At 42.6% G+C, this 24656-nt stretch overlaps 1 protein-coding gene across 1 annotated transcript; it reads left to right on the top strand.

The window, feature by feature from the left end:
- Positions 1-541: 541 nt before the first annotated feature.
- gcm2 (GCM transcription factor 2) lies at positions 542-10540 on the top strand. Its single transcript, XM_084747265.1, has 8 exons — positions 542-808; positions 6323-6386; positions 6463-6651; positions 6728-6840; positions 7853-7978; positions 8208-8464; positions 9090-9327; positions 10128-10540. The coding sequence occupies exons 1-8, from the start codon at positions 716-718 to the stop codon at positions 10440-10442; spliced, it is 1395 nt and encodes a 464-aa protein (XP_084603391.1). The 5' UTR covers positions 542-715; the 3' UTR covers positions 10443-10540.
- Positions 10541-24656: the final 14116 nt, after the last annotated feature.

Here is a 24656-nt window from a genome sequence, read left to right as displayed (position 1 = left end):
ATTAGATATACTGTTTGTTTGTTTGTTTGTTTGTTTGTTTGTTTGTTTGTTTGTGTCTTAGTTTTACTTGTTTGTCTACTTTTATCAACTTTTTTTAAAAACTTATTATCATTATTATTATTATTATTATTATTATTATTGTTATTATTATTATTTTGCCTCCTGGATCTCCTGTTTTTCCTGTCGAACCCTAATATGATCATATCATTAATTATGGAATATTTTTCACATGTTCAGATGAGTGACATCATGATTTAGTTTTTCACTGGAAACAGAAACTCTGCTGTAAACATTTATAATATATTCAACTGAAGGAATCATGTCGGTGATTGATGGAGGCTCTGACTCTGCTGACGTCATCACGGATAAAAATGAGCAGCCTCACACAGAACTAATAATAATAATAATAAATCGATCTTATGTTTTGATTTCGTTGTTTTAACCCGCTGAAACGTCATGAGTGACATCACAGATGTCACCCCCCTCCGTAGCTGTGAGAGCTCGCGCTCGTCTCACCTGTCCCGTCACTTCTACCTGACACACTGAGCGGAGCTGCTCGCGCCCCGCAGCAGGAGCCTCGTGGAACGTTTAACAAACTTTTCCAAACTGATTCAAAAATCAAACTTCACTGATCGATCCGTGAGGACTGCTGTCAGCGTGAGCCTGGACCATCAGGATCGATCAGGGTCGATCAGGACTGATCAGGAGCGGAAGGATGTCCCGAGCGGAGGAGCGCGAGGAGGCGGACTGTGTGTGTTCGGTCGGGATGAAGTTCACGTGGGACATCAACGACCCCAAACTACCGCAGGTACCAACTGATCGATCAGTGATCGACACAGACGAGGATCAATAAGTTCTGATTCAGTTCACAGTGAAACATTTTAACCCTTTAAGTCAAACATCACGTAACTAGAACAGGTTCATGACGTAACGGACAATAAATTAAACACGTTCAAGCCAAAATAATGATGGAAAACTTTTTCACAGCAGAGAAAATCTTTAATCAACAGGATTCAGTGTGAAACTGCGTCTTTCTTAAATTCACTGAAAACTGAACAGAGTTTGGTTGGAGGCTGTAGACTCAGTGTGACACATTTAGACTCTAATGTAGCGAAACAGTAAATATTTACAGAAAACATGAAAAGACATTCTGTGACTTTCTTAAATACTCAGAAAATTGTACAGAGTTTGGTTGGAGGATATCGTCCCTGAATTTGTTTGAAATTTTGTCATTTTTATGACATGAAAAGAGGTTTTGATTTTGAGATTTTCAGCTTCTTAGTAAAAGAAGTAAGAAAGATATTTGTCAATAAAACACAGAAAATTTAACTGTGTAATTAACTTAATAAATTAATGGTATGTATTTGTGATTTTCTTAAATACTGTAAAAACTGTACAGAGTTTGGTTGGAGGCTGTAGTGCACATTTTCTCTCAACATACAGACCGACTGTCCCACTAAATGTCTTATATAGATTATTTTTGTTTGGTTGGTATCTCTAATAATCAATAAGTTCTCCATTGGAGTTCTGCTGGACTTGCGAACATGTTCAGCGTGGAATCAGGTTTGATTATTGATCAGTTTACAGATATGTTTATTCAACACGTTTTCCTCCTTATGTTCATTTAAAAAAAACATCATTGAAGTTTTTCTAAAAAACAGATTTAAAGTTAAATTAATTTCATATAAAGTCATTTTTAGGAGACGCTTTTTGATCATGACAGAAGACTCGATTATAGAGTCCAACCAAACTATGTACACTTTTTAAGTTTTTAAGAAAATATTACCTGTAAAATATTCATTTACACTAAATATGTCTTTGCATATCTTGAATCTGGACTCTTCATATTATTTTTATAAAATCTGATTCTGACTGTAAACAGATGGAGTCTGATGATAAACAATAAATCAGAAAATATTTAGAGAAAATACGATACAATCCTGCAGCAGAACATCATCCGAGAAATCACAGACCAAACTCTGTACTTTTTTTTTTTTTTGATGCTTTAAAGAAATGTTGTTTCACATTTTGTAAAATAAAATATTTTTTTTACTCTCAGTTCTGTTTTAAATCATTCAACCTTTGGTAAAAGAAATCCTTTTATTTTAAACGATTCATTTATTTTGCTTAAAATCAGTCAGTTGTCAGTAATTATCTCAACTCTCAATCAAACTCACAGAGTGTTTACAGACACAGCCAGCAACCAAACTCTGTACAAGTTTTGGACAATTTAAGGAAATCACAACGTTAGCTGCTCAAATATGTTTCCTCTAACTATTAATTATCTAAATGTTATTATTATTATTATTATTATTATTGTAATCACTTTCTCCACTAATTGATTAATTATGCCATTAATATTCAGAAAATAATGAAAAAAAATGTATTGATCCTATCACATCCGTGTTCACATGTTTGGATCTATTTTTCAACTGTGATCAATCTGGTAATGATTTTCCCACTAATCAATCAGTTGTTTGGTTCATAAAATGTCATAAAATGTTGATCAAAGTCCAAGACGACGTCCTCAAATGTCTTGTTTTGTCCACAACTCAAAGACATTTAGTTTCCTGTCAGAGAGGAAGAAAGAAAGCAGAAAATATTCACATTTAAGAAACTGAAAACAGAGAAATTGAACATTTTTTTAAATTAGAAATGACTCAAATCAATTAATTGATTATCAGAATGGATGCAGATTAATTTAATAACTGATTAATTGTTACAGTTTTAGTTTTAAAACTTTTCCACTCTGTATTTAGATAAATCCCCTTTTTAGTTTAATATTCTATATTTAATGTTAAATTAAGTGTTAAATTAATGTTAATGTTAAATTAAACACTGACGTCCAGCTGCGATATTACAGAGTAAAGTCTCCCACCAAACTCTGTACAAGTTATTGATGATTTAAGGAAATCACAAAATGTCACATTATAGTTATTCATTGATCTGTTTCCTGCACATTCTGTGCTTCAAATCTGTGAATATGTTTTAATTTATTTATTTTTTATTAAATACATTTGTTCTATCAAATTATAGGGTGGTATTATGGGATTTAAGAGATTTAATGATGTTTGGTTTGTTTTCACATAATTAAATATCGTAATAAGTTTGATGAATTTCTGATTCTCCGTCAGTCTGAAAGTGTTTAAGGGTTTATTTAAGAGGAGTTGTTTGAAGGTTATCCGAAGGTTGTGTGTGTGTGTGTGTGTGTGTGTGTGTGTGTGTGTGTGTGTGTGTGTGTGTGTGTAGCTGACTCGACTCTTCACTCTGTTGTTGCTCAAACAGTAAAAACTGGTTTTTATATTTTTGTTTTCAGTAAAACCAAAACATCAGATGAGAGTTTGTCAGGTTGATCAGCTGATTACAGTCATTATGCTGATCAGCTGATCAATATGTGTGTGTGTGTGTGTGTGTGTGTGTGTGTGTGTGGTGTTTAATCTTCACTTAGTCAGAAAGCTGCAGAGAAAATGAAGATTCTGGTGATTTAATAATAATAATAATAATAATAATAATAATAATAATAATAATAATAATAATAATAATAATAATAAAATGTTTTTGACAAATTTGATGTGGGGTTTATTGATCCAACATGTTTGATCAATAAATGATTTTATTCTCTGTGTGACTGCAGCAAACAACATATTTTCAGTCTTGTTTTATTGGAGACAATCAGAGACGAAGCGTTTGAGCTTCATCCTCAGAAAGTTCTGGAAGACAGACTGCCGTGGCCCTTTAGTGAGACGACCCGTTGTCAAATCAACATGTGGGGAAGCCTGCGGGTTGGGGCCCTCTCAGGGGCCCCGACGTGTGACTGTTCAGTTTAACAGATATGACTTTACAGAAAACACAATGCCACATTATTATAAATACATTATGATTATGACATCATTTGATGAAAAAAAACAACAGGAAAATATATTTTAAAAGATCAAACTCTAATTAATTCAACCTGTAAGGAACCAAACTCAGTGATGACATCTGTGGTATCAATATATATAAAGATACTTGTAATACATGTTAATTGATGAGTAATAAGGCCCTTATAAGATACTTATTAGCATTAATATGCATTAATAAGACTAATATTCACATAATAAACATGTTTATTGTGAGATGATAAGACATTTATAAGCAGTCTCACAAGAAATGTTTTAATAGTAAATAATAAGGTTTATGAGTTTTTAACTGATTAACTGTTTTAACATATTTCAACTTATTTTTCGGCTGACAAGATTGTGACAGGATTAGTTAATTGATTTTCATTATTTTCTAACATTTTATGGACTAAACAACTAATCAATTACTGGTGAAAATGGCTGATCAACAATGAAAATAATCATTGGTTGCAGCCTTATTTAAAACAACATTTAGATAATTAATAGTTAGAGGAAACATATTTGAGCAGCTAACGTTGTGATTTCCTTAAATTGTCCAAAACTTGTACAGAGTTTGGTTGCTGGCTGTGTCTGTAAACACTCTGTGAGTTTGATTGAGAGTTGAGATAATTACTGACAACTGACTGATTTTAAGCAAAATAAATGAATCGTTTAAAATAAAAGGATTTCTTTTACCAAAGGTTGAATGATTTAAAACAGAACTGAGAGTAAAAAAAATATTTTATTTTATAAAATGTGAAACAACATTTCTTTAAAGCGTAAAAAAACAAAAAAAAAAAAAGTACAGAGTTTGGTCTGTGATTTCTCGGATGATGTTCTGCTGCAGGATTTTATCGTATTTTCTCTAAATATTTTCTGATTTATTGTTTATCATCAGACTCCATCTGTTTACAGTCAGAATCAGATTTTATAAAAATAATATGAAGAGTCCAGATTCAAGATATGCAAAGACATATTTAGTGTAAATGAATATTTTACAGGTAATATTTTCTTAAAAACTTAAAAAGTGTACATAGTTTGGTTGGACTCTATAATCGAGTCTTCTGTGATGATCAAAAAGCGTGTCCTAAAAATGACTTTATATGAAATTAATTTAACTTTAAATCTGTTTTTTAGAAAAACTTCAATGATGTTTTTTTTAAATGAACATAAGGAGGAAAACGTGTTGAATAAACATATCTGTAAACTGATCAATAATCAAACCTGATTCCACGCTGAACATGTTCGCAAGTCCAGCAGAACTCCAATGGAGAACTTATTGATTATTAGAGATACCAACCAAACAAAAATAATCTATATAAGACATTTAGTGGGACAGTCGGTCTGTATGTTGAGAGAAAATGTGCACTACAGCCTCCAACCAAACTCTGTACAGTTTTTACAGTATTTAAGAAAATCACAAATACATACCATTAATTTATTAAGTTAATTACACAGTTAATTTTTCTGTGTTTTATTGACAAATATGTTTCTTACTGCTTTTACTAAGAAGCTCAAAATCTCAAAATCAAAACCTCTTTTCATGTCATAAAAATGACAAAATTTCAAACAAATTCAGGGACGATATCCTCCAACCAAACTCTGTACAATTTTCTGAGTATTTAAGAAAGTCACAGAATGTCTTTTCATGTTTTCTGTAAATATTTACTGTTTCGCTACATTAGAGTCTAAATGTGTCACACTGAGTCTACAGCCTCCAACCAAACTCTGTTCAGTTTTCAGTGAATTTAAGAAAGACACAGTTTCACACTGAATCCTGTTGATTAAAGATTTTCTCTGCTGTGAAAAAGTTTTCCACAGCCTTCTGTTTTCACATGACTAGATTATTATTATTATTATTATTATTATTATTATTATTATTATTATTAATTTATTGATTTTTTTTTTTTACCATTTTCTGATATTTTATGATCTAAACAACAAATTGATTAAAGGATAAAATATTTTTTACAGAAAAGACGTGGAACTGATAAACATGAGTTCTTCGAACTTTAAGTGTCTGAACTTAAAATAATGATTTGACTGAATGAAATGAGTTCAAACATCTCTTTAAAGAAACATGAGCAGCATGTTGGCAGACTTCCCAGCATGCACTGCATGAGCATTAAAATTCTTTCTTTAGTTTGAAGAAACATGTGTGATGTAAACACTTTAACTCAAGCCATGTCTGTCTGTCTGTCTGTCTCTCTGCCTCTCTGCCTCTCTGTCTGCCTCTCTGTCTGTCTGCCTCTCTGTCTGTCTGTCTGTCTGTCTGTCTCTCTCTCTCTCTCTCTCTGTCTGTCTGTCTGTCTGTCTGTCTCTCTGCCTCTCTGTCTGCCTCTCTGTCTGTCTCTCTCTCTCTCTGTCTGTCTGTCTCTCTGTCTGTCTCTCTCTCTGCCTCTCTGTCTGTCTGTCTGTCTGTCTGTCTGCCTGTCTGTCTGCAGGACACGAAGCAGTTCGACCCGTTCCAGGAGTGGACTGACGGTTACGTTCGCTTCATCTACAGCGGTGAGAAACTTTCCCGATTGTTAAAGTCAGAGATGCTAAGCTACCTGTTCCAGCTAACGGTGGGTTTGATTTTCAGCTGAGGATAAGAACGCCCAGAGACATCTGTCCGGCTGGGCGATGAGAAACACCAACAACCACAACTGCCAGATCCTGAAGAAGTCATGTCTGGGCGTGGTGGTCTGTTCTCGAGGCTGCACGCTGGCCGACGGGTCCCGACTGCAGCTCCGCCCCGCCATCTGTGACAAGGCCCGGCAGAAACAGCAGAGTAAGAAAAAGCAGAACCTGTTCAGGTATCGTCCACCTGTGTCCACGTCCAGCTGACAGGACTCTGTACGTTTCAGAGAAGCTGTGTCCGAGCTGTAACGCCACTCTGGAGCTGCTGCCGTGTCGCGGTCACAGTGGTTACCCCGTCACCAACTTCTGGAGGGTCGACGGGAAGGCCATCTTCTTCCAGGTCATCACTTCTACCCTCTACACACACAGGCTAACAGGCTAAACATGCTAATGGAACAAAACATGCTAACTGCATGCTTAATAATGCTGCCAAGTTAGCAGCTAACATTCATACCAGATCGTGAAACCAGCAGCCTACATCTAAACAGGTCTGAACCAGATCCAGACCATTTCAACAGATTTAATCCAGATTCTGACACTGTGAACCAGGTCCTGGATGTCTACATTTGTTTAAACCAGATCATGGCCATGTAAACAGGTCTAAACCAGATCCTAAAAGTATTATTTAGGGATTTGAACTGGCAGTCTACGTTGACTGAAAGAAGATCCCAGCAATGTAAACACATCTAAACCAGAACCTGTTAGTCTGAACAAGTTAAAAGCAGGTCCTGACAATCTAAACAGAGTTAAACCAGAACCTGGACGTCTAAATATGTGAACATCATGTTAATGACAGTCTGAGCAGTTTTAAATCTGATCTCAGTTCTAAATAATAATAATAATAATCTAAACAGGTTTGATGCAAATCTTAGACTCGGTCACACCAGCAAATATTAAAATTAGCTCTAATCTGAGTTGAGTAAAACCAGGTTTAAAATTAAGCAGAACACTGTTGCACAATTAAAACCTAATTTTAGTTTAGTAAATCTCAGTTTATTGATTTAAACTGAAAGTTAATTGTTTGATTATGATGGAGATACTTGTTTAACAAAAATGATTGATAAAAATGAAATCTGAGTGTCGTCATGACGTGGCGAATATTAAAGACTGTTAACTTAAAAACAGCTGATGTGTTTGCTAACTATCTTAAAAGTCAGTTAGCCTAGTTAGCTTCCCCATGATGCCTCCATCAGCAGACAGGCTCTGATTTCTTTTTTGAGAAATTAGTCTAATCTTGATGTTGAAATCAGATTCTGTCAGTGTAAACAGGTCTAAACAGGTTTAAACCAGATCCTGAGGGTCTAACTGGGTCTCATTCGGATCCTGATCAGCCTGTTTCTGTGGCCCTTTAGGCTAAAGGGGTCCATGATCATCCCAGACCAGAGTCCAAGTCTGAGACTGAAGCCAGAAGAAGCTCAGTGAAGAGACGAGTCAGCTCGCCGCCGTTCACGCCCAAGAGACGGCTCATCGAAACACAGGTCAACAACAACAAACAAACAACAACAACAGCTGTTTATTAATGTTGTTGTTTGTTTCTTTGTTTTGATTTTTTCAGGTTGACAACAACAAACAAACAACAACTGCTTATTGATGTCAGTGTTGCTGTTTATTTGTTTGTTTCTTTTGTTTATTTGAAGTTGACAACAACAAACAACAGCAGCTGTTTATTGATGTTGTTTGTTTATTTGTTTATTTTATTCGCTCCAGGCTCTGGGCCCCGCCCTCCTCTCCTGTGTCGATCCATCAGACAGACTCTCCTTCATCGAGCCGAATTTCCCGCAGCATTACCCAGCATTCCAGAGCCCAGAGCCCTACTACAACCCCCATAATGCACTAGGGGATGCCCCGCCCACACTTCAGAAACCCACCAATCCCAGGCTTTATGTGGGCCGGCCCGGCTACGAGTTCCAGGGGTACCTGACCTCGCCTTCGTATCCCATGACTTCTGACCTCTGTGACCCCAGGTCAGCCTCACACAGCCACTGTGAACAGGTCTAAACTGGATTCTGAACTGGTTTAAAACACCTTGAGAACTTCTACAAATGTTTAAACCAGATGGAATGATTAATTGATTAATTGATTAGTTGTAAGCTATGAAATCACCACCTATTTTGATAATTGATTGATCGGTTTGAGTAAAAAAAAAAGTCTAAATACCAGCTTCTCAACCTGAATGTCTTTGAATTGTGGACAAAACAAGACATTTGAGGATGTCAACATTTTTCCTTTGGAAAAAAATACTGACTGACATTTTATGGAGCAAAGACCTGATCAATTAGCAGAAAAATTATTGCCAGTTTGATCACTAGTTGAAAAAAAGGTCCAAACATGTGAAAACAGGTGGAGCTCACGGACAGACGTCCTATTTTGGATCTATTTTTCAGTTGACAAGATTCTGACAGGATTAATATTTCATCATTTTCTGATATTTTAGGATTTTAGGATGAATTAATCAATAAAAGTGAGAAGATAATTGTTAGTTGCAGCCCTAAAACCAGGTCCTGGTGGTGTAAACAGATGTAAGCCAGATTTCAGATCCACTTCCTGACAGTCTAAGCAGGTCTAAACTAGATCCTGGTTTGTGTGCAGGGTGGCCCCCGTCCTTGGTCCCTCCTCTTCTTCCTCTTCATCATCGGCTCCTCTCTCCTCCTCCTCCTCCTTTGACCCCCAGACGAAGACTCCTACAGGATGGAAGGACCTACTGAAGAGCTCCGCCCCCTACGGCGACAACCACCACTACTACAGTGCAGAGTACCCCTGCCGTTACCCCAGCAATGCCCCAGGATCCCCCGCCGCGCTGCAAACCATCATCACCACGACAACCAAGGTAAGTTGAAGTCATCAGGAGGGTCCAACTGTAGAGCTGAGATCTGAGGACTGTGAGCCAATGAGAACAGAGAACTATCACTTCCTGTTTGTACACCACCTGATTTTATGAATGTTTTAGTTCATCTGCAACGTGAAGCCAGAGCTCGCATGCCATTTATGGTATCATTGTCCAGTCATCACGCCGTGACCTGAGCGCTCACCCTGACGAGTCATTAGACCGCTCTGAGGCAGGTAGGAGGTGGCAGGTGTCTTCATCGTCCCCAGGGTCAGAGTCCTGGGTGTCAAACTGCTGTCATCTGTTTTTGAGGTCCTCATCTGAAGGACATCAAACATCTAAAGGGAGCTGAAAGCTTTCACACTGGCACAGTCCAGAAGCATTCCCAAGTGGGCTAACCCCGACTTTAGCCTAGGGCTTGCTGAGCCAGAGCGTGGTTAGCCCTGAGTTTGAGGGGTTCCTGAAAACTGACTAAATCCGGGGTTTAAAAATGCTAGTGTGAAATGGGGCTAAAAGAGCAGAGTAACCGAACATTGAAAAATGTTCACATCAGTTAGCACGCCAACAGACATGTAACCCAGGGCCAGTAGAAGTGCAGTGTGAATCGTGTAGCTCTTAGCTTAACCCCTTATACTCCTTATGTTTTCAGGTTCGTGACCTTAGATTTGACATATTTGAGGAGATTTTTTTCTTATTATTATTATCATTGTGCGCCTCCTTCCGAGCCTCAAGACCGAAATATAGAAAAGACGATTGTGAGTGTTAACTGCAGTGTTTATCTTCCTCCTCCTCCTCCTCCTCAGGTGTCCTATCAGCCCTGTCCAAAGCCTCCTGCAGGTCTCCCCTCCTACCAGTCGTGTCCTAAACCTCCTGCAGGTCTCCCGTCCTATCAGCCCTGTGCTCCGTCCAAACCTCCGGTCCTCCCCGGCTGCTCCTCCTTGATGGACGACGCCTCCCCCTCCTCTTACTCCACCGAGGTGAAGGTGATGGAGGAGTCGGGTGGAGTCATCAAGTCTCTGTCGTTTCAGCCGGAACCTCTGCAGACCAAAACAGAGCGAGCCGATGGCTTCGACTACCGCTACACCTACCCCAACACGTACCGCTACGACGACTACTGACGCACTACTGCTGCCGTTACCGTGACTACCGCTACACCTACCCCAACACGTACGACTACGATGGCCTCTGCTGCAACACCAGCTTGCTGTCACGATGCTGCAGCAGAACGGAGAACAGATACTTCGTGTCTGAGAAACTGATCAGTACGTCAAACTTTTTCATACATTGAACTCCTGCTGCAACCAAACAGATCAGGAGCTTAGATGATGTGGATTATCAGAAGTAAACTGAAACTAAACCAGAACTTTGGTCCCTGAGAAACTTTCTGAAGACATTCATGGAGAATGTTCATGTTCCTGTAGCCTCCACTCAGGACAGACAGTGAAAACTTTGTTCAGAAGATCAGACCAGTCAAACTGGGATCCCACCGACGGGATTCTGTTGAGCCTAAAATCCAAATCAGAAGACCCAACTTGGTTTTGTCTCTGAAGCGTCCCCCAAACTGAGGTGTCACGTTTTTAACTGTCCTCAAAAGTCAGGTGTGTCAGGTGTTTTGCTGTCCCCAGGTGTCAGGTGTATCAGTCCCTTCAGGGCTGATTTTTGTTCAAGCAGGTGTCTCTACTGATGCTCCATGATTCCACTGTAATGGTCACACTGTGTTTGGGTTTAGGAACAAAACCAACTTGTTTTGGTTCTGAAAAAGGTCATGATTTGGATTAAGATGAGTAACTCAGCAGGTTATCTCAGGGGTGAGTTAGTGTGTTAGACTGCAGGTGGACCTTCTGTCCTGTAAAGACCCCTCAAGTGAGATGTGTCACAACAACAACGACAAGTCAGTGAACTTTGTTTTGAAGAATCTTTGGCCAAATTGTTGTTTCCAAACTTTCGAGCTCAGGATTCAGTCATTTTGAGATCATGTTAAACTACAAATTACCTCAGAAAGAACCATGGCTTTATTTCTCATGTCTTCTGTTTTATATTTGAACACATTTTAGTAAAAAACAAAAAAACAAAAACAAACTCCCTGTTTTCTGAAAGTACATTGAACCAGTGGGATTTTCTGTTGTTTGTGTTATTTATGGAGTCGGTGGTTGAACCTGTTGGACGTTCGTACAGTTTGAAACTGGATTGTCTGTGTTGCTGATTGAAACAACAAACTGAATTCTTGACTGAACAGATCTGTGAGATGAAACGATGTGAAAATACTTCTGTCTGCGCTGAAATCTCACATTAAACAAACTGTTGGACAGACTCTTTTTTTCTCTCGTTTATTCAGACAGAGTTTCACAAGACGAAGGAAAAAGAATTGAAACAATGAATTATCAGATTAACTGCAACCAGAACACACATTTATCATCAACTAAACTGTTTAACTGCATGAAGTGAAAATCAAACTGGAATCACACCAAACTAATATCATGTAACTCTGAGTGTAAACACACTGAATCATCCGATCAAAACGCAACTAAATAACTTTAGAAACTTTATTAATACATTTTGACAGTATAAAAATAAAGTTTGACACTTTAAAAACTTTATTTAGACACTTTGTATAGAAATAAATGTTGACACTATACAGTAAATAATGTTACAAACTGTAAATAAAGTTTGACTAATAATAAAATGTGACATGTAATGAATAAAGTCTGACACTTTAAAAAAAATCAACACTTTATTAATAAAGTGAGACAGTTTATAAATAAAATTATAAATTTTGTACATGAAGTCTGAAACTTTATTAATTCAGTTTTAACAGTTTGTATATAAAATTTGAAAAAAATCAACTTTGACACTAGAAATAAAGTTACAAACTTTACAAATAAAGTTTGGTCGTCTAATAATAATGACTGAGTTGAACAGAACCACCTGATCTCCACTGAGATAAGGAGGGTTTCACACTGCGTCCCCTCCTGGGTCCAGAGCCTCAGAGTGAGAACCCTGCAGCATCAGGAGGATCAAAGGGCTGTTTGGATGTCGGCTGTTTCAGTCTGTGTGAGTAATAAATGTTGTTTTGACAGGAACGCGTCGGGACAGGAGTCACTCTGCTGTCCTCGCTGTGAACCTGTAAAACCCTCCGACTGACTCCTCTCTCCTCCTCCTCCTCCTCCTCCCCCTCCTCTCTCCTCCTCCTCTTCTTCTTCTTCTTCTCCTCCCCCTCCTCCTCCCCCTCCTCTCTCCTCCTCCTCCTCCTCCTCCCCCTCCTCCTCCTCTCTCCTCCTCCTCCTCCTCCTCTCTCCTCTCTCCTCCTCCGCTCTCCTCACTCCTCCTCCTCCTCCCCCTCCTCTCTCCCCCTCCTCCTCCTCCTCCTCCTCCTCCTCCTCCTCCTCCTCTCTCCTCCTCCTCTCTCCTCCTCTCTCCTCTTCCTCTCTCCCCCTCCTCCTCCTCTCTCCTCCTCCTCCTCCTCCTCCTCTCTCCTCCTCCTCTCTCCTCTTCCTCTCTCCTCCTCCCCCTCCTCTCTCCTCCTCTCTCCTCCCCCTCCTCTCTCCTCCCCCTCCTCCTCCTCCTCCTCCTCCTCCTCCTCCTCCTCCTCCTCGCTCCTCCTCCTCCTCCTCCTCCTCTCTCCCCCTCCTCCTCCTCCTCCTCTCCTCCTCCTCCCCCTCCTCTCTCCTCCTCTCCTCCTCCCCCTCCTCTCTCCCCCTCCTCTCTCCTCCTCCTCTCTCCTCCTCCTCCTCCTCCCCCTCCTCTCTCCTCCCCCTCCTCTCTCCTCCTCCTCCTCCTCCTCCCTCCTCCTCCTCCTCCTCCTGTCTCCTCCTCCTCCTCCTCCTCCTCCTCTCTCCTCCTCCCCCTCCTCTCTCCTCCTCTCCTCCTCCCCCTCCTCTCTCCCCCTCCTCTCTCCTCCTCCTCTCTCCTCCTCCTCCTCCTCCCCCTCCTCTCTCCTCCTCCTCTCTCCTCCTCCTCCTCCTCCCCCTCCTCTCTCCTCCCCCTCCTCTCTCCTCCTCCTCCTCCTCCTCCCTCCTCCTCCTCCTCCTCCTGTCTCCTCTCTCCTCCTCCTCCTCCTCCTCCCCCTCCTCGCTCCTCCTCCTCCTCCTCCTCCTCCCCCTCCTCTCTCCTCCCCCTCCTCTCTCCTCCTCTCTCCTCCCCCCCCCCCCCCTCCTCCTCCTCTGTCACTACCTTCCATTAGAATCACTTGTTCCTTTGTCCTTGTCCTCGTCTCACTCGTTACCTTCTCGTCAGTTTACATTAACATCCATCACTACATAATTATGTTCAGTGTTCAGAGGTTGGCAGCGAGACTCAACCACCCAGTCTGATCCCGACACACAGATGATACTATCTCACAAAATATTCAAATAATACACAATATATGTCAACTTTATAAAGAAAGTGTGATGCTTTATAACTAAAGTTATAAACTTCATAAAGTTAAAGCTATTCTATTAATAAACTTTATAAATACAGTACGACACTTTATTTAATTCATATATATATACTGTCAAAATAAAGTTTGACAGTATATATATATATAAAATTTTAATACATAATACATACAAATGAAGTCTGACACTTTAAAAAGTTAGACACTTTATTAATAAAATTTGACACTTTATTAATAAAATTTGACACCATAAATACAATTATAAATTTTATTTTAAAAAAAAGTTTAATACTCTTTTAATAAAGTTTGACACTATGAATATAATTTGGCACTTTGTAAATAAAGTTTATAAAAAAAAAAATCAACACTGTATGAACAAAGTTTGACTCTGAATTAAACCATAAACAGTTTGACAGACCTTTTTAAATAAAGTTATGAACTATATGTTATTACATATGAATATATGTGCATGGATTATGAATGTTTCACATTTTATGAATAAAGTTCAACATTTTATTTAAAAAAAGGCACAACAACACTGTGTCAAAAAAAAGATGGACACATGCTAGAGCTGAGTAACCAGGTGAGTGTCCTACAACAGGTGAGTGTCCTACAACAGGTGAGTGTCCTACAACAGGTGAGTGTCCTACAACAGGTGAGTGTCCGACGACAGGTGAGTGTCCGACGACAGGTGAGTGTCCGACAACAGGTGAGTGTCCGACGACAGGTGAGTGTCCAACAACAGGTGAGTGTCCGACGACAGGTGAGTGTCCGACAACAGGTGAGTGTCGGACAACAGGTGAGTGTCCGACAACAGGTGAGTGTCCGACAACAGGTGAGTGTCCGACGACAGGTGAGTGTCCAACAACAGGTGAGTGTCCGACGACAGGTGAGTGTCCAACAACAGGTGAGTGTCCGACAACAGGTGAGTGTCCGACAACAGGTGAGTGTCCGACAACAGGTGAGTGTCCAACAACAAGTTTCAGCAGTATGTTGTGTTGACTGCTAGTTAGCTAATGTTAGCATGCTAATATGCTAAAGTGAAATGGTGAGCATGCTCTCCTCTGATTGGCTGATGTTTTAAATGTGTTTTTGTGGATCAGACTTGTGGGTAAAAGATGTTTTCCAGCTGCAGCAGCTCTCAGCTCGTCAGCCAACGCCTCACCTGTCTCTCACCTGTAAACCAGGTGAGCTGAGCACAGATAATCCTGAGCTGTGTAATTCTATCCTTTCACCAACAATCACCTCATCCTGTCTTCTTATCTTCCCATCTTCTTCATCTTCTTCTTCATCTTCTTCTTCTTCTTCTCCTGCTTCGTCTCTGCTGATCTACATCACTGCTTTTTCACACGCAAATCATTTCATCCCTCCGCCTCTTCGTCCTCTTCTTCTCCGCTAAATAAATCATCCCGTCTGCTGACATCAGATACCTTTCCAAACAACGATCCCCCTCCATCCCTCCACCCTTCATCCCTCCATCCCCTCACTCTGATGTGGCTCTGCACTAATGGATGTTTTCAATTTGATGCTACATGGTTGTGATTTACAACAGAGACGCAGCAGGATGGACAGACAGACAGACAGACAGACAGACAGACAGACAGACAGACAGACAGACGCAGGGAGGGACAGGACATGAAGAAGGAATGAAAGGAAATCAAGGTTGGACATATTTACAAGAATCATGATTTTTTATTTTTTGTACTAAAATAACGTAAGACGGCAGGATCACATCTGATGAGACTCGGTGGTGTTTAAACTGGAAGAAACTGTTGCTCGTGTTTTGAACCATCCAGACATGTTGGACATGTCCTGATTTAAATCTGTCTGTTTGCTGAGTTGTTGTTTCCGTGTTTAACTGTGACTGGTGCAGCTGTTTCAGAGGTTCACAGTCTGAGAACCACATTAGTTTAGTTTAGTTTTCACTAAAACACTAAAGCCATACAATCAGTCACTGTCTTGGCAAAACTCTAAACACATTTTACACTGAGACACACAGATTGTTGTTCATCTGTCAGGCAGCAGTAGTTTAATATGTGGTGTCCCTCAGGGAAGATGTCTGGGATCAGTTCTGTTTTCACTGGTTCTTAATGACGTGCTGATAAAACAGTGTACCTCAACCTCATCAGCCTCACTATGAACTCAAACATGACAACTTTTCTATTTGTTTACTGCAGGAACTCACAGAACCACAACAGTAGATTTACTGGTGATGGTGCCACCGTCGTTCTCAGCCAGTGACTAACTCACTGTGAGGAACTGTTCTGTACAGAACCCTTTAATCTTCACTGAATAAAAAATAAATTAACCTTCAATATTTATTGGCCTGCAGATGACTGTCTGAGGAGGAGACGACGAGAAATAACAGCTGTTTTTTCAATATTCTGTTTTGCTTCATATTAGTTTAATCACTTTTATATTATTATTATTATTAGTAGTAGTAGTAGTAGTAGTAGTAGTAGTAGTATTGATTTTTAATAGTATTTTTTATCTAAATATATGTATAGTCTTAACTGGGTTACTGTACTGATTATATTGATGTAAACTAACGGCATAAATATTTACTCATGTTAAGTGACTTGTGTGTCCATGGCAACCAGATGCTGGTTGCCATGGCATCAGCCAGTAAGAATCTTTTGAATAAGAAAATAAATAATAAAAACTGAAGACTACATGGAAAGTAATACAAGCTCACAGCTAATTGCTCACACTTCCTGTTCCTGTTACAAAGCATCATGGAAACTGTAGTTCCAACACTTTTTGAATAGAAGTCAGACAAAGAATAATAAGAGGATAAAATCCTTTACTTTGGGCTCTTTGTGTCTTTGTGTTGACGCTGTTGAACTGCGGTGACGGAGGTTTGATTTATTTTGAGGTGATGCAAATTCACAAGTTAAAGATGAAGTCAACATAAAGCAGGAATCCGCTGATTACAGAAGTTCCTTTGAAATGAGATGATTTTACGTTTCACCGCCCGCTGACACAAAGTGCTGCAGCTGGGAGAGAGGCAGAGGATGGACACATGATGGAGGGTGGAGGGGGAGGGGGGGGGGGGGGGGGGGGAGCCCCTATAAACAAATATCTGCTGCAGAAAGAAATGAAAATCATATCAGCTTCAAAGGCAAAAAAGCAAAACTTTGGAAACAAAGATGAAAGATCAGAACTATCAAACTGCACTAATACACAGCTCATCATGTGTTTCTCTGCTGTGCTGTGTGTGTGTTTGTGTGTGTGTTTGTGTGCAGGAGTGTGTTGCTGGTGTCGTGAGAAGTCTTATCGCTGCAGGACGACTCATAGAAATGTACTGTCTTCTTAAAGAGGCATGACAGTGCCGGTCTGATGTCTATCTGCCTGCTCTGATAGGATCTCTCAGCCCCGTCATGTTCACTGCTCCACGGAAAATCAGGATATTTTTGTGACTCAAACGTTGATAAGAAGTTTGGCAGCCAGAGGATCTGTGAGGGATCATCATGATCCTGAGAGCTTCAGGCTTCTTTAAAGCTCCGACGAGCAGCCTTCACACTGTGTTGATTGTGGACTTTCACTGGTTAATATAACATTGCCTGTGAAAGTGTGTCATCCATATCTGACCATATAATATAATATATATCATAAAGAGACACTCTTGTCTGGTGGTCTTGTTCAGATATGCAGGTCATATAGAGGCATCAGTGTTAAACTGAGGATGTTTATAACCTGATATTAAGTCACTGTAGAGCAGCTATTCAAAACAAACTGGGGTAGAACCCACAGGTTTATTTAGAAACCCAAATAAAATCTCCTGTCATCATGCTTGAGCTTCAGCCTGAAACACTCATTCATACTTTCACATCTGGACCCCCAAATAAATAAATGACTTTATATCTGCAGTACATCTTTTATAAACCCTTAAAAATATGTGACTTTTTTAACTGGTGGGAGGTAAAAATAAGTGCCTGTCTAAATTCATTTGTCTTATTTCTGAAGGAGGCTGAATTTTCCTGTGTTGTTTCCCTGATAGGAGGAAATAAAAACAATGAACTCAGACAATATGGATTTATTTCACATTTCTAAGTTTTAACATACAAGGTGATATGATGATGGCAGTAAATATGTCCAGGAACAGTCATTTATGCATGAATGAACTCCTCCCACAGTTTATTGATAAGGCCTGTTATGATTTGGGTTGTGATGGTTTGTCGGGTTTGATACGAAATCCTGTGTATTATATGATCTATGGCTGATCAGTTTAACATTTATAAACATCTACTTCATTTACAAGATTATCAATGATTTCTAACAACTCATAAATGACTCTGGGTCTCTGATGATGCATTGTGGTCATTTTATGATTTATTACAATAAAGATATTACAGATTTCTCCTTTAGGGTCCGTTGCTACCTGTCGCTGGTGTATTTTGTTTTGGGAGGCAGTTGACCAGGTGTGTTGATTAATATGAGGAAGTGTTGGGAGAATCACCTGTGTGACTGGATGGTGAACAGACGCTTTAATCACCTGATATTGTGACTTAATTATGTCACCGTACAAAGTGTATAAAGTTGACCTGATGGTGCTACACCAACTGATATTAGCATCCATGACGCTGCCAGCATGACTGAAAATACTGCAGTATTCTAACAGTAGTATATTTGTAGTATATTGCAGTATACTTGCAGTATATTTGCAGTTGCAGCACATGGCTGCAGTATAATGATTATAGAATAACTGTAATATAGTTTTGTTTTTGTTCAAAGATCTCAGGCTTCCTCTGTGAACATCAAAGGTTTGGTCGGGTGATGAGGAGTGACTGGTCCATATTTCAGTATCTCATAAATGTCTTTTATCGTGTCCAGTCCAAACACCTGTGCTACTGCTGTTTAATCAGCATCTCTATCTGTCACACCTGTCAGGTAGATGATATCTGCTCACTAACACAGAATTGGAACACATCTGTGAGCACAATTTGAGAGAAATAAACCTTAAAAGAAAAAGTTTGAACTTTGAATAAAACCCATGAAAAATGGGAGCAAAAACAAAAGAGGTGGTTTGTATTTTTGTTGAGTGCAGTTCAGCTGAGACTTCCTGTTTGACCTGTGCTGATGTCACCATGCCATGGGTCACCTGAACCAATCATCTGTTACCTCATAATCACCTCTTTATGTCCAATCAGATGTGTTCCTCAGGTGTCACAGCCCCACTGAATGCTGGGAAACGTCACCTGACCTGTGGTTGTTTATTTGGATCTAAACCAGTCATACCTGTTGCCTTTTAATCTGTGTGTTTGTCCTCTCTGTATCTCCTCTTCATCTCTCCTTTATCTCCTCCTCATCATCTCTTCATCATCTTGCTGTCAGGACTCGTACAAACATCACGTAGGCATGAAGACCGTCATGGCCGCTCGCCAGCAGCAACAGCAGCAGCGGCAACATGCTGGTAGCTTTGATGTGTCTTCAAAACAAACTGACGGACGAGATGTGCCGCAACACTGCCAACACTACATAAACTAGACAGAGAGCAGAGGGCAACAGGGGCAACACAGGCAACACAGGCTAAAGAGGCAACAGAGGCAACACAGGCAACAGGGGCAACACAGGCAACACTACATAAACTAGACAGAGAGCAGAGAGAAACACAGGCAACAACGGTAACCCTGCAAATGATACATAAACAACACAGGGGGCAGAGAGCAACAGGGGCAACCAGTGATGGACTGGCCATCTGGCATACTGTCCTGGTGGGCCGGTGTCTAGTGGGGGCTGATCAACAGGTACCCCCCCCACACACACACACACACATAATTGGCTGGCCAGTTATGTTACCTGTTGTCCAGTTGTGTGGCTGACTGGCCATTCGGCACATCCCATTGGTTAACTGTCAGTCAGGGCCTGTCAATCACCCAGCTGATGGATGGGCTGGGCTACCAGAGTCACGGCAAGTGAGCAAGGTTAAATGAGGACGACAAGGAAAAACAACCACCAAAAAACGACCCGGTGGCGCCAAAAAGCTATGAGTGAAAAAAATGAAAGCAGTTGAAGCAGAGGCCTGCAGGGGGCTGCAGCAGCATCAGATAGTGGAGGACAGACCCTGCAGACAACGACTGATCCAGGCGCTGACCTCCCGGCTTCAGGCTACTTGCAGGAGCAAAACCCAGTGACACAACAGGTGATGGAGAGCGAACCTGTGGAAGCAGGGGGTCAGTGATAACAACGATCTTAGTTAGCTGAGAGAGAGAGCAAAACTTTAAAGACAAACACATTTCACACGTGTCACTTTACATAGTTAATGTAACAGAGCAAACCTGTCTGTTGCTGTAACTGACATCGCTGTCAGTCTCAAATATGTTATTATAGCTATATTAATTAATTTTATTATGTAGATATACACCCATTGGCCACTGCTTTAGGTTCACCTGTGCAATCTAATGCAATCAATTTTATTTCTACAAAACTTACACATTTTCAGTTTTTGTTGACATTGTTAGGAGTGTGATCATTCTACAGAATATATATTATATTGAGCTGTGTGTTCCTTATACCTTTGTCCATCCATTAACATAACAGGGACAAAGTATCAGGAACAGGACTCTTCAGTGTGTTGCACTCCAGTACACCACCACCACCTCCACCACCACCACCTCCACCACCATCACCACCACCTCCACCACCACCACCTCCACCACCATCACCATCACCACCTCCATCACCACCTCCACCACCACCACCATCACCACCTCCACCACCACCACCTCCACCACCATCACCACCTCCATCACCACCTCCACCACCACCACCATCACCACCACCACCACCATCACCACCACCTCCACCACCTCCACCACCACCACCATCACCACCTCCACCACCACCACCTCCACCACCATCACCACCTCCATCACCACCTCCACCACCACCACCATCACCACCACCACCACCATCACCACCACCTCCACCACCTCCACCACCACCACCATCACCACCACCACCACCATCACCACCATCACCACCTCCACCACCACCACCTCCACCACCATCACCACCTCCACCACCATCACCACCACCATCACCATCACCACCACCATCACCACCTCCACCACCACCACCATCACCATCACCACCACCATCACCACCATCACCATCACCACCACCACCATCACCTCCACCACCACCACCTCCACCACCATCACCATCACCACCACCATCACCACCATCACCATCACCACCACCACCATCACCTCCACCACCACCACCTCCACCACCACCACCTCCACCACCATCACCATCACCACCACCACCACCTCCACCACCACCACCATCACCTCCACCACCACCACCTCCACCACCATCACCATCACCACCATCACCACCATCACCACCACCATCACCTCCACCACCACCACCTCCACCACCACCACCACCACCATCACCACCATCACCACCACCATCACCTCCACCACCACCACCTCCACCACCACCACCTCCACCACCATCACCATCACCACCACCACCACCTCCACCACCACCACCATCACCATCACCATCACCACCACCATCACCATCACCACCACCACCATCACCATCACCACCACCATCACCATCACCACCACCACCATCACCATCACCACCACCACCATCACCATCACCATCACCACCACCACCACCTCCACCACCACCACCATCACCATCACCATCACCACCACCATCACCATCACCACCACCACCATCACCATCACCACCACCATCACCACCACCACCATCACTACCATCACCACCACCATCACCACCACCACCATCAACACCATCACCACCACCACCACCATCACTACCATCACCACCACCACCACCTCCATCACCACCTCCACCACCTCCACCATCACCACCACCACCACCACCTCCACCACCATCACCATCACCACCTCCACCTCCATCACCACCTCCACCACCACCACCATCACCACCACCACCACCACCTCCATCACCACCACCACCACCATCACCACCTCCACCTCCACCACCATCACCACCACCACCATCACCACCACCACCACCACCATCACCATCACCATCACCACCACCACCACCATCACCTCCACCACCACCACCTCCACCACCATCACCACCACCTCCACCACCATCACCATCACCACCACCACCACCTCCACCTCCACCACCACCACCATCACCACCACCATCACCATCACCATCACCACCACCACCTCCACCACCACCACCACCACCTCCACCACCTCCACCACCATCACCATCACCACCTCCATCACCACCTCCACCACCACCACCATCACCACCACTACCACCACCTCCATCACCACCACCACCACCATCACCACCTCCACCTCCACCACCACCACCTCCACCACCATCACCATCACCACCTCCATCACCATCACCACCTCCACCACCACCACCATCACCACCACCACCACCACCTCCATCACCACCACCACCACCATCACCACCTCCACCACCATCACCATCACCACCTCCATCACCACCTCCACCACCACCACCATCACCACCACCACCACCACCTCCATCACCACCACCACCACCATCACCACCTCCACCACCACCACCTCCACCACCTCCACCACCATCACCATCACCACCTCCATCACCACCTCCACCACCACCACCATCACCACCTCCACCACCACCACCATCACCACCACCACCACCACCTCCACCACCATCACCACCACCACCACCATCACCACCACCATCACCACCTCCATCACCACCTCCACCACCACCACCATCACCACCACCACCACCACCTCCATCACCACCACCATCACCACCACCACCACCACCACCACCATCACCACCACCACCACCACCACCACCATCACCACCACCATCACCACCACCATCACCACCATCACCACCACCACCTCCCACCACCACCACCACCACCATCACCATCACCATCACCACCACCATCACCACCACCTCCACCACCACCTCCACCATCATCACCACCATCATCACCACCTCCACCATCACCATCACCATCACCACCACCATCACCACCACCTCCACCACCACCTCCACCATCACCACCACCTCCACCATCATCACCACCATCATCACCACCACCACCACCACCACCATCACCACCACCACCACCACCACCTCCCACCACCACCTCCACCATCACCACCTCAGTAACAAACATTAAGTAAAACTATCACCTTTGCAACAAAGTAAACAAAACCTGAAAATGTAAAAGCTTTGTTAGTATATGATGTATCTGACTGCATTAAACTGCACAAGTGTAAGTAATGAAGTGGCCAGTGAGTGTATATGTATATAACCTGGAAAAAATATTATAATACTAAATCATGTTTTTTGTATGATTCTTATGTATTTTTGCTCCACCCACGTCCAGCTCAGCCGGGCTCAGGGCAAGTCAACTCCAGAACCTGAGGGAGCGAGCCGGTCCAAGACATCAAACCAAAGCACAGAATGGCCACCAAAAGAAAAAGCTAGAGCCAGAAGTGTGTTACACAAAACAGAGATTATTCTTCATGCCCTGATCAAAATTACCTGCAGTCTTTTTTAAATTACCACCAACAACAAAACACGGACAACCCAGTGCTGCAGAAAGTGTTCTTACTTACTTACAGTCAAGAATGTCAGAAGCTTTACTGCTTCATCTGTATGGCATTTTGTAAAACAACAGAAACCAGTCCTTTCATCCCTGGAATGTCAGATCTGAGGCATAAACACACAGACGAGCATGAAAAAAGCTTGTGCCAGAGCTTATCTTTTAAAGTCTTCCAACGACAGAGGCAGTTTACTGGGTGGCAACTCACAGAGACCAGGTCCGAAGAGACGCCAGGTTTTGGAGCTCGTCACTGATGTCATAAAGGTTCTTGGGTAGAGGGGACTTGCATATAGGCGGTCAGAAAACGAGGCAGCATATACCCTGGACGACAACACCGTAGACCATGGTAATTTCTTAGAACTTATACTTCTACTGGGGAAATATGTCTGTTTAAAGGAGCACACTGATGGCTGCATTGAGAAGAGCAAAAAAAAAAAAAATCATTCTGGTCGTTTACTCTCAAAAACAACAGTGAACTCTGATCGATGTGATTCACCGTCTAATACAAGAAAACATCTCCAGTGAAATCAGAAAAGAGGAATGTTTTCAGTTCAACGCAGGACGTCACCTCTCAGGATCAGTGCTGAAGTTCGTCCACTGGACGGCCTTTGTTGACTTGCTCGAGGATGTTTTAGACAACCTGGACCTCAGCCAGACAAAGGCTTCTCTGCACTGATGTCTGGTTCTATGCACTCGTTCTGAATCAGACACAACCCAGATCGTCATTGAAAGTGGGTCCCTGTTTGCTCTCCTCAATAATATTGCAGTATTCATAAAGGACAACATATGGGAAGAGTCAGGGGAGACAAGAGACGCTGAAGACTCGTCCCGGTTGGAAAGCCTGAAGACGCTCTGTATATCGATGTGGTGTTGACATCGTCCGCCATACAGAAACAGGCGACATTAAAACCACCTGTTGGCGTCGTGGTCAGCGGATACGCAGAGGCATCGCTCAGGTATGAGACAATCCTGACAGCTCAAACCTTTCTTCAGATATTTCAGCTTTCTTCTCCATTGTCCACTGGTTTTCTTGAGTGGTTAAGTTCCTGTGTCAGCTTCGCTTTTTTTTGTTGTCCAATAGATCATGTGGAGACTCTACTGGACTGCAACAAGCTTGTCTAGATCTCTGAAGATGTCTTTGAAGTTTTATTCTGAAAATCCAACCTCAAAAATCAGTGCTTGATTCAGTCTGGGACAAAAATGCCAGGGCCGATTTTTGCCCCAGTCCACCCCTGGGGGCAACAGGGGCAACTATCGCTACTACTACTACTATCGCTGCTATCTTCGCTCCTCGTCGCTCCTCTTCACTCCTCTCGGGACAGACAGTTGTGGTTCTATGAGAGGACCAGGTCC

The sequence above is a fragment of the Lutjanus erythropterus genome, chromosome 21 (assembly GCF_056507025.1).
Source record: "Lutjanus erythropterus isolate fLutEry1 chromosome 21, fLutEry1.hap2, whole genome shotgun sequence".
In the NCBI taxonomy this organism is placed as follows: Eukaryota; Metazoa; Chordata; class Actinopteri; order Lutjaniformes; family Lutjanidae; genus Lutjanus; species Lutjanus erythropterus.
The sequence above is the reverse complement of the archived record's forward strand: the minus strand, read 5'-3'. Positions and strand labels throughout refer to the sequence as shown.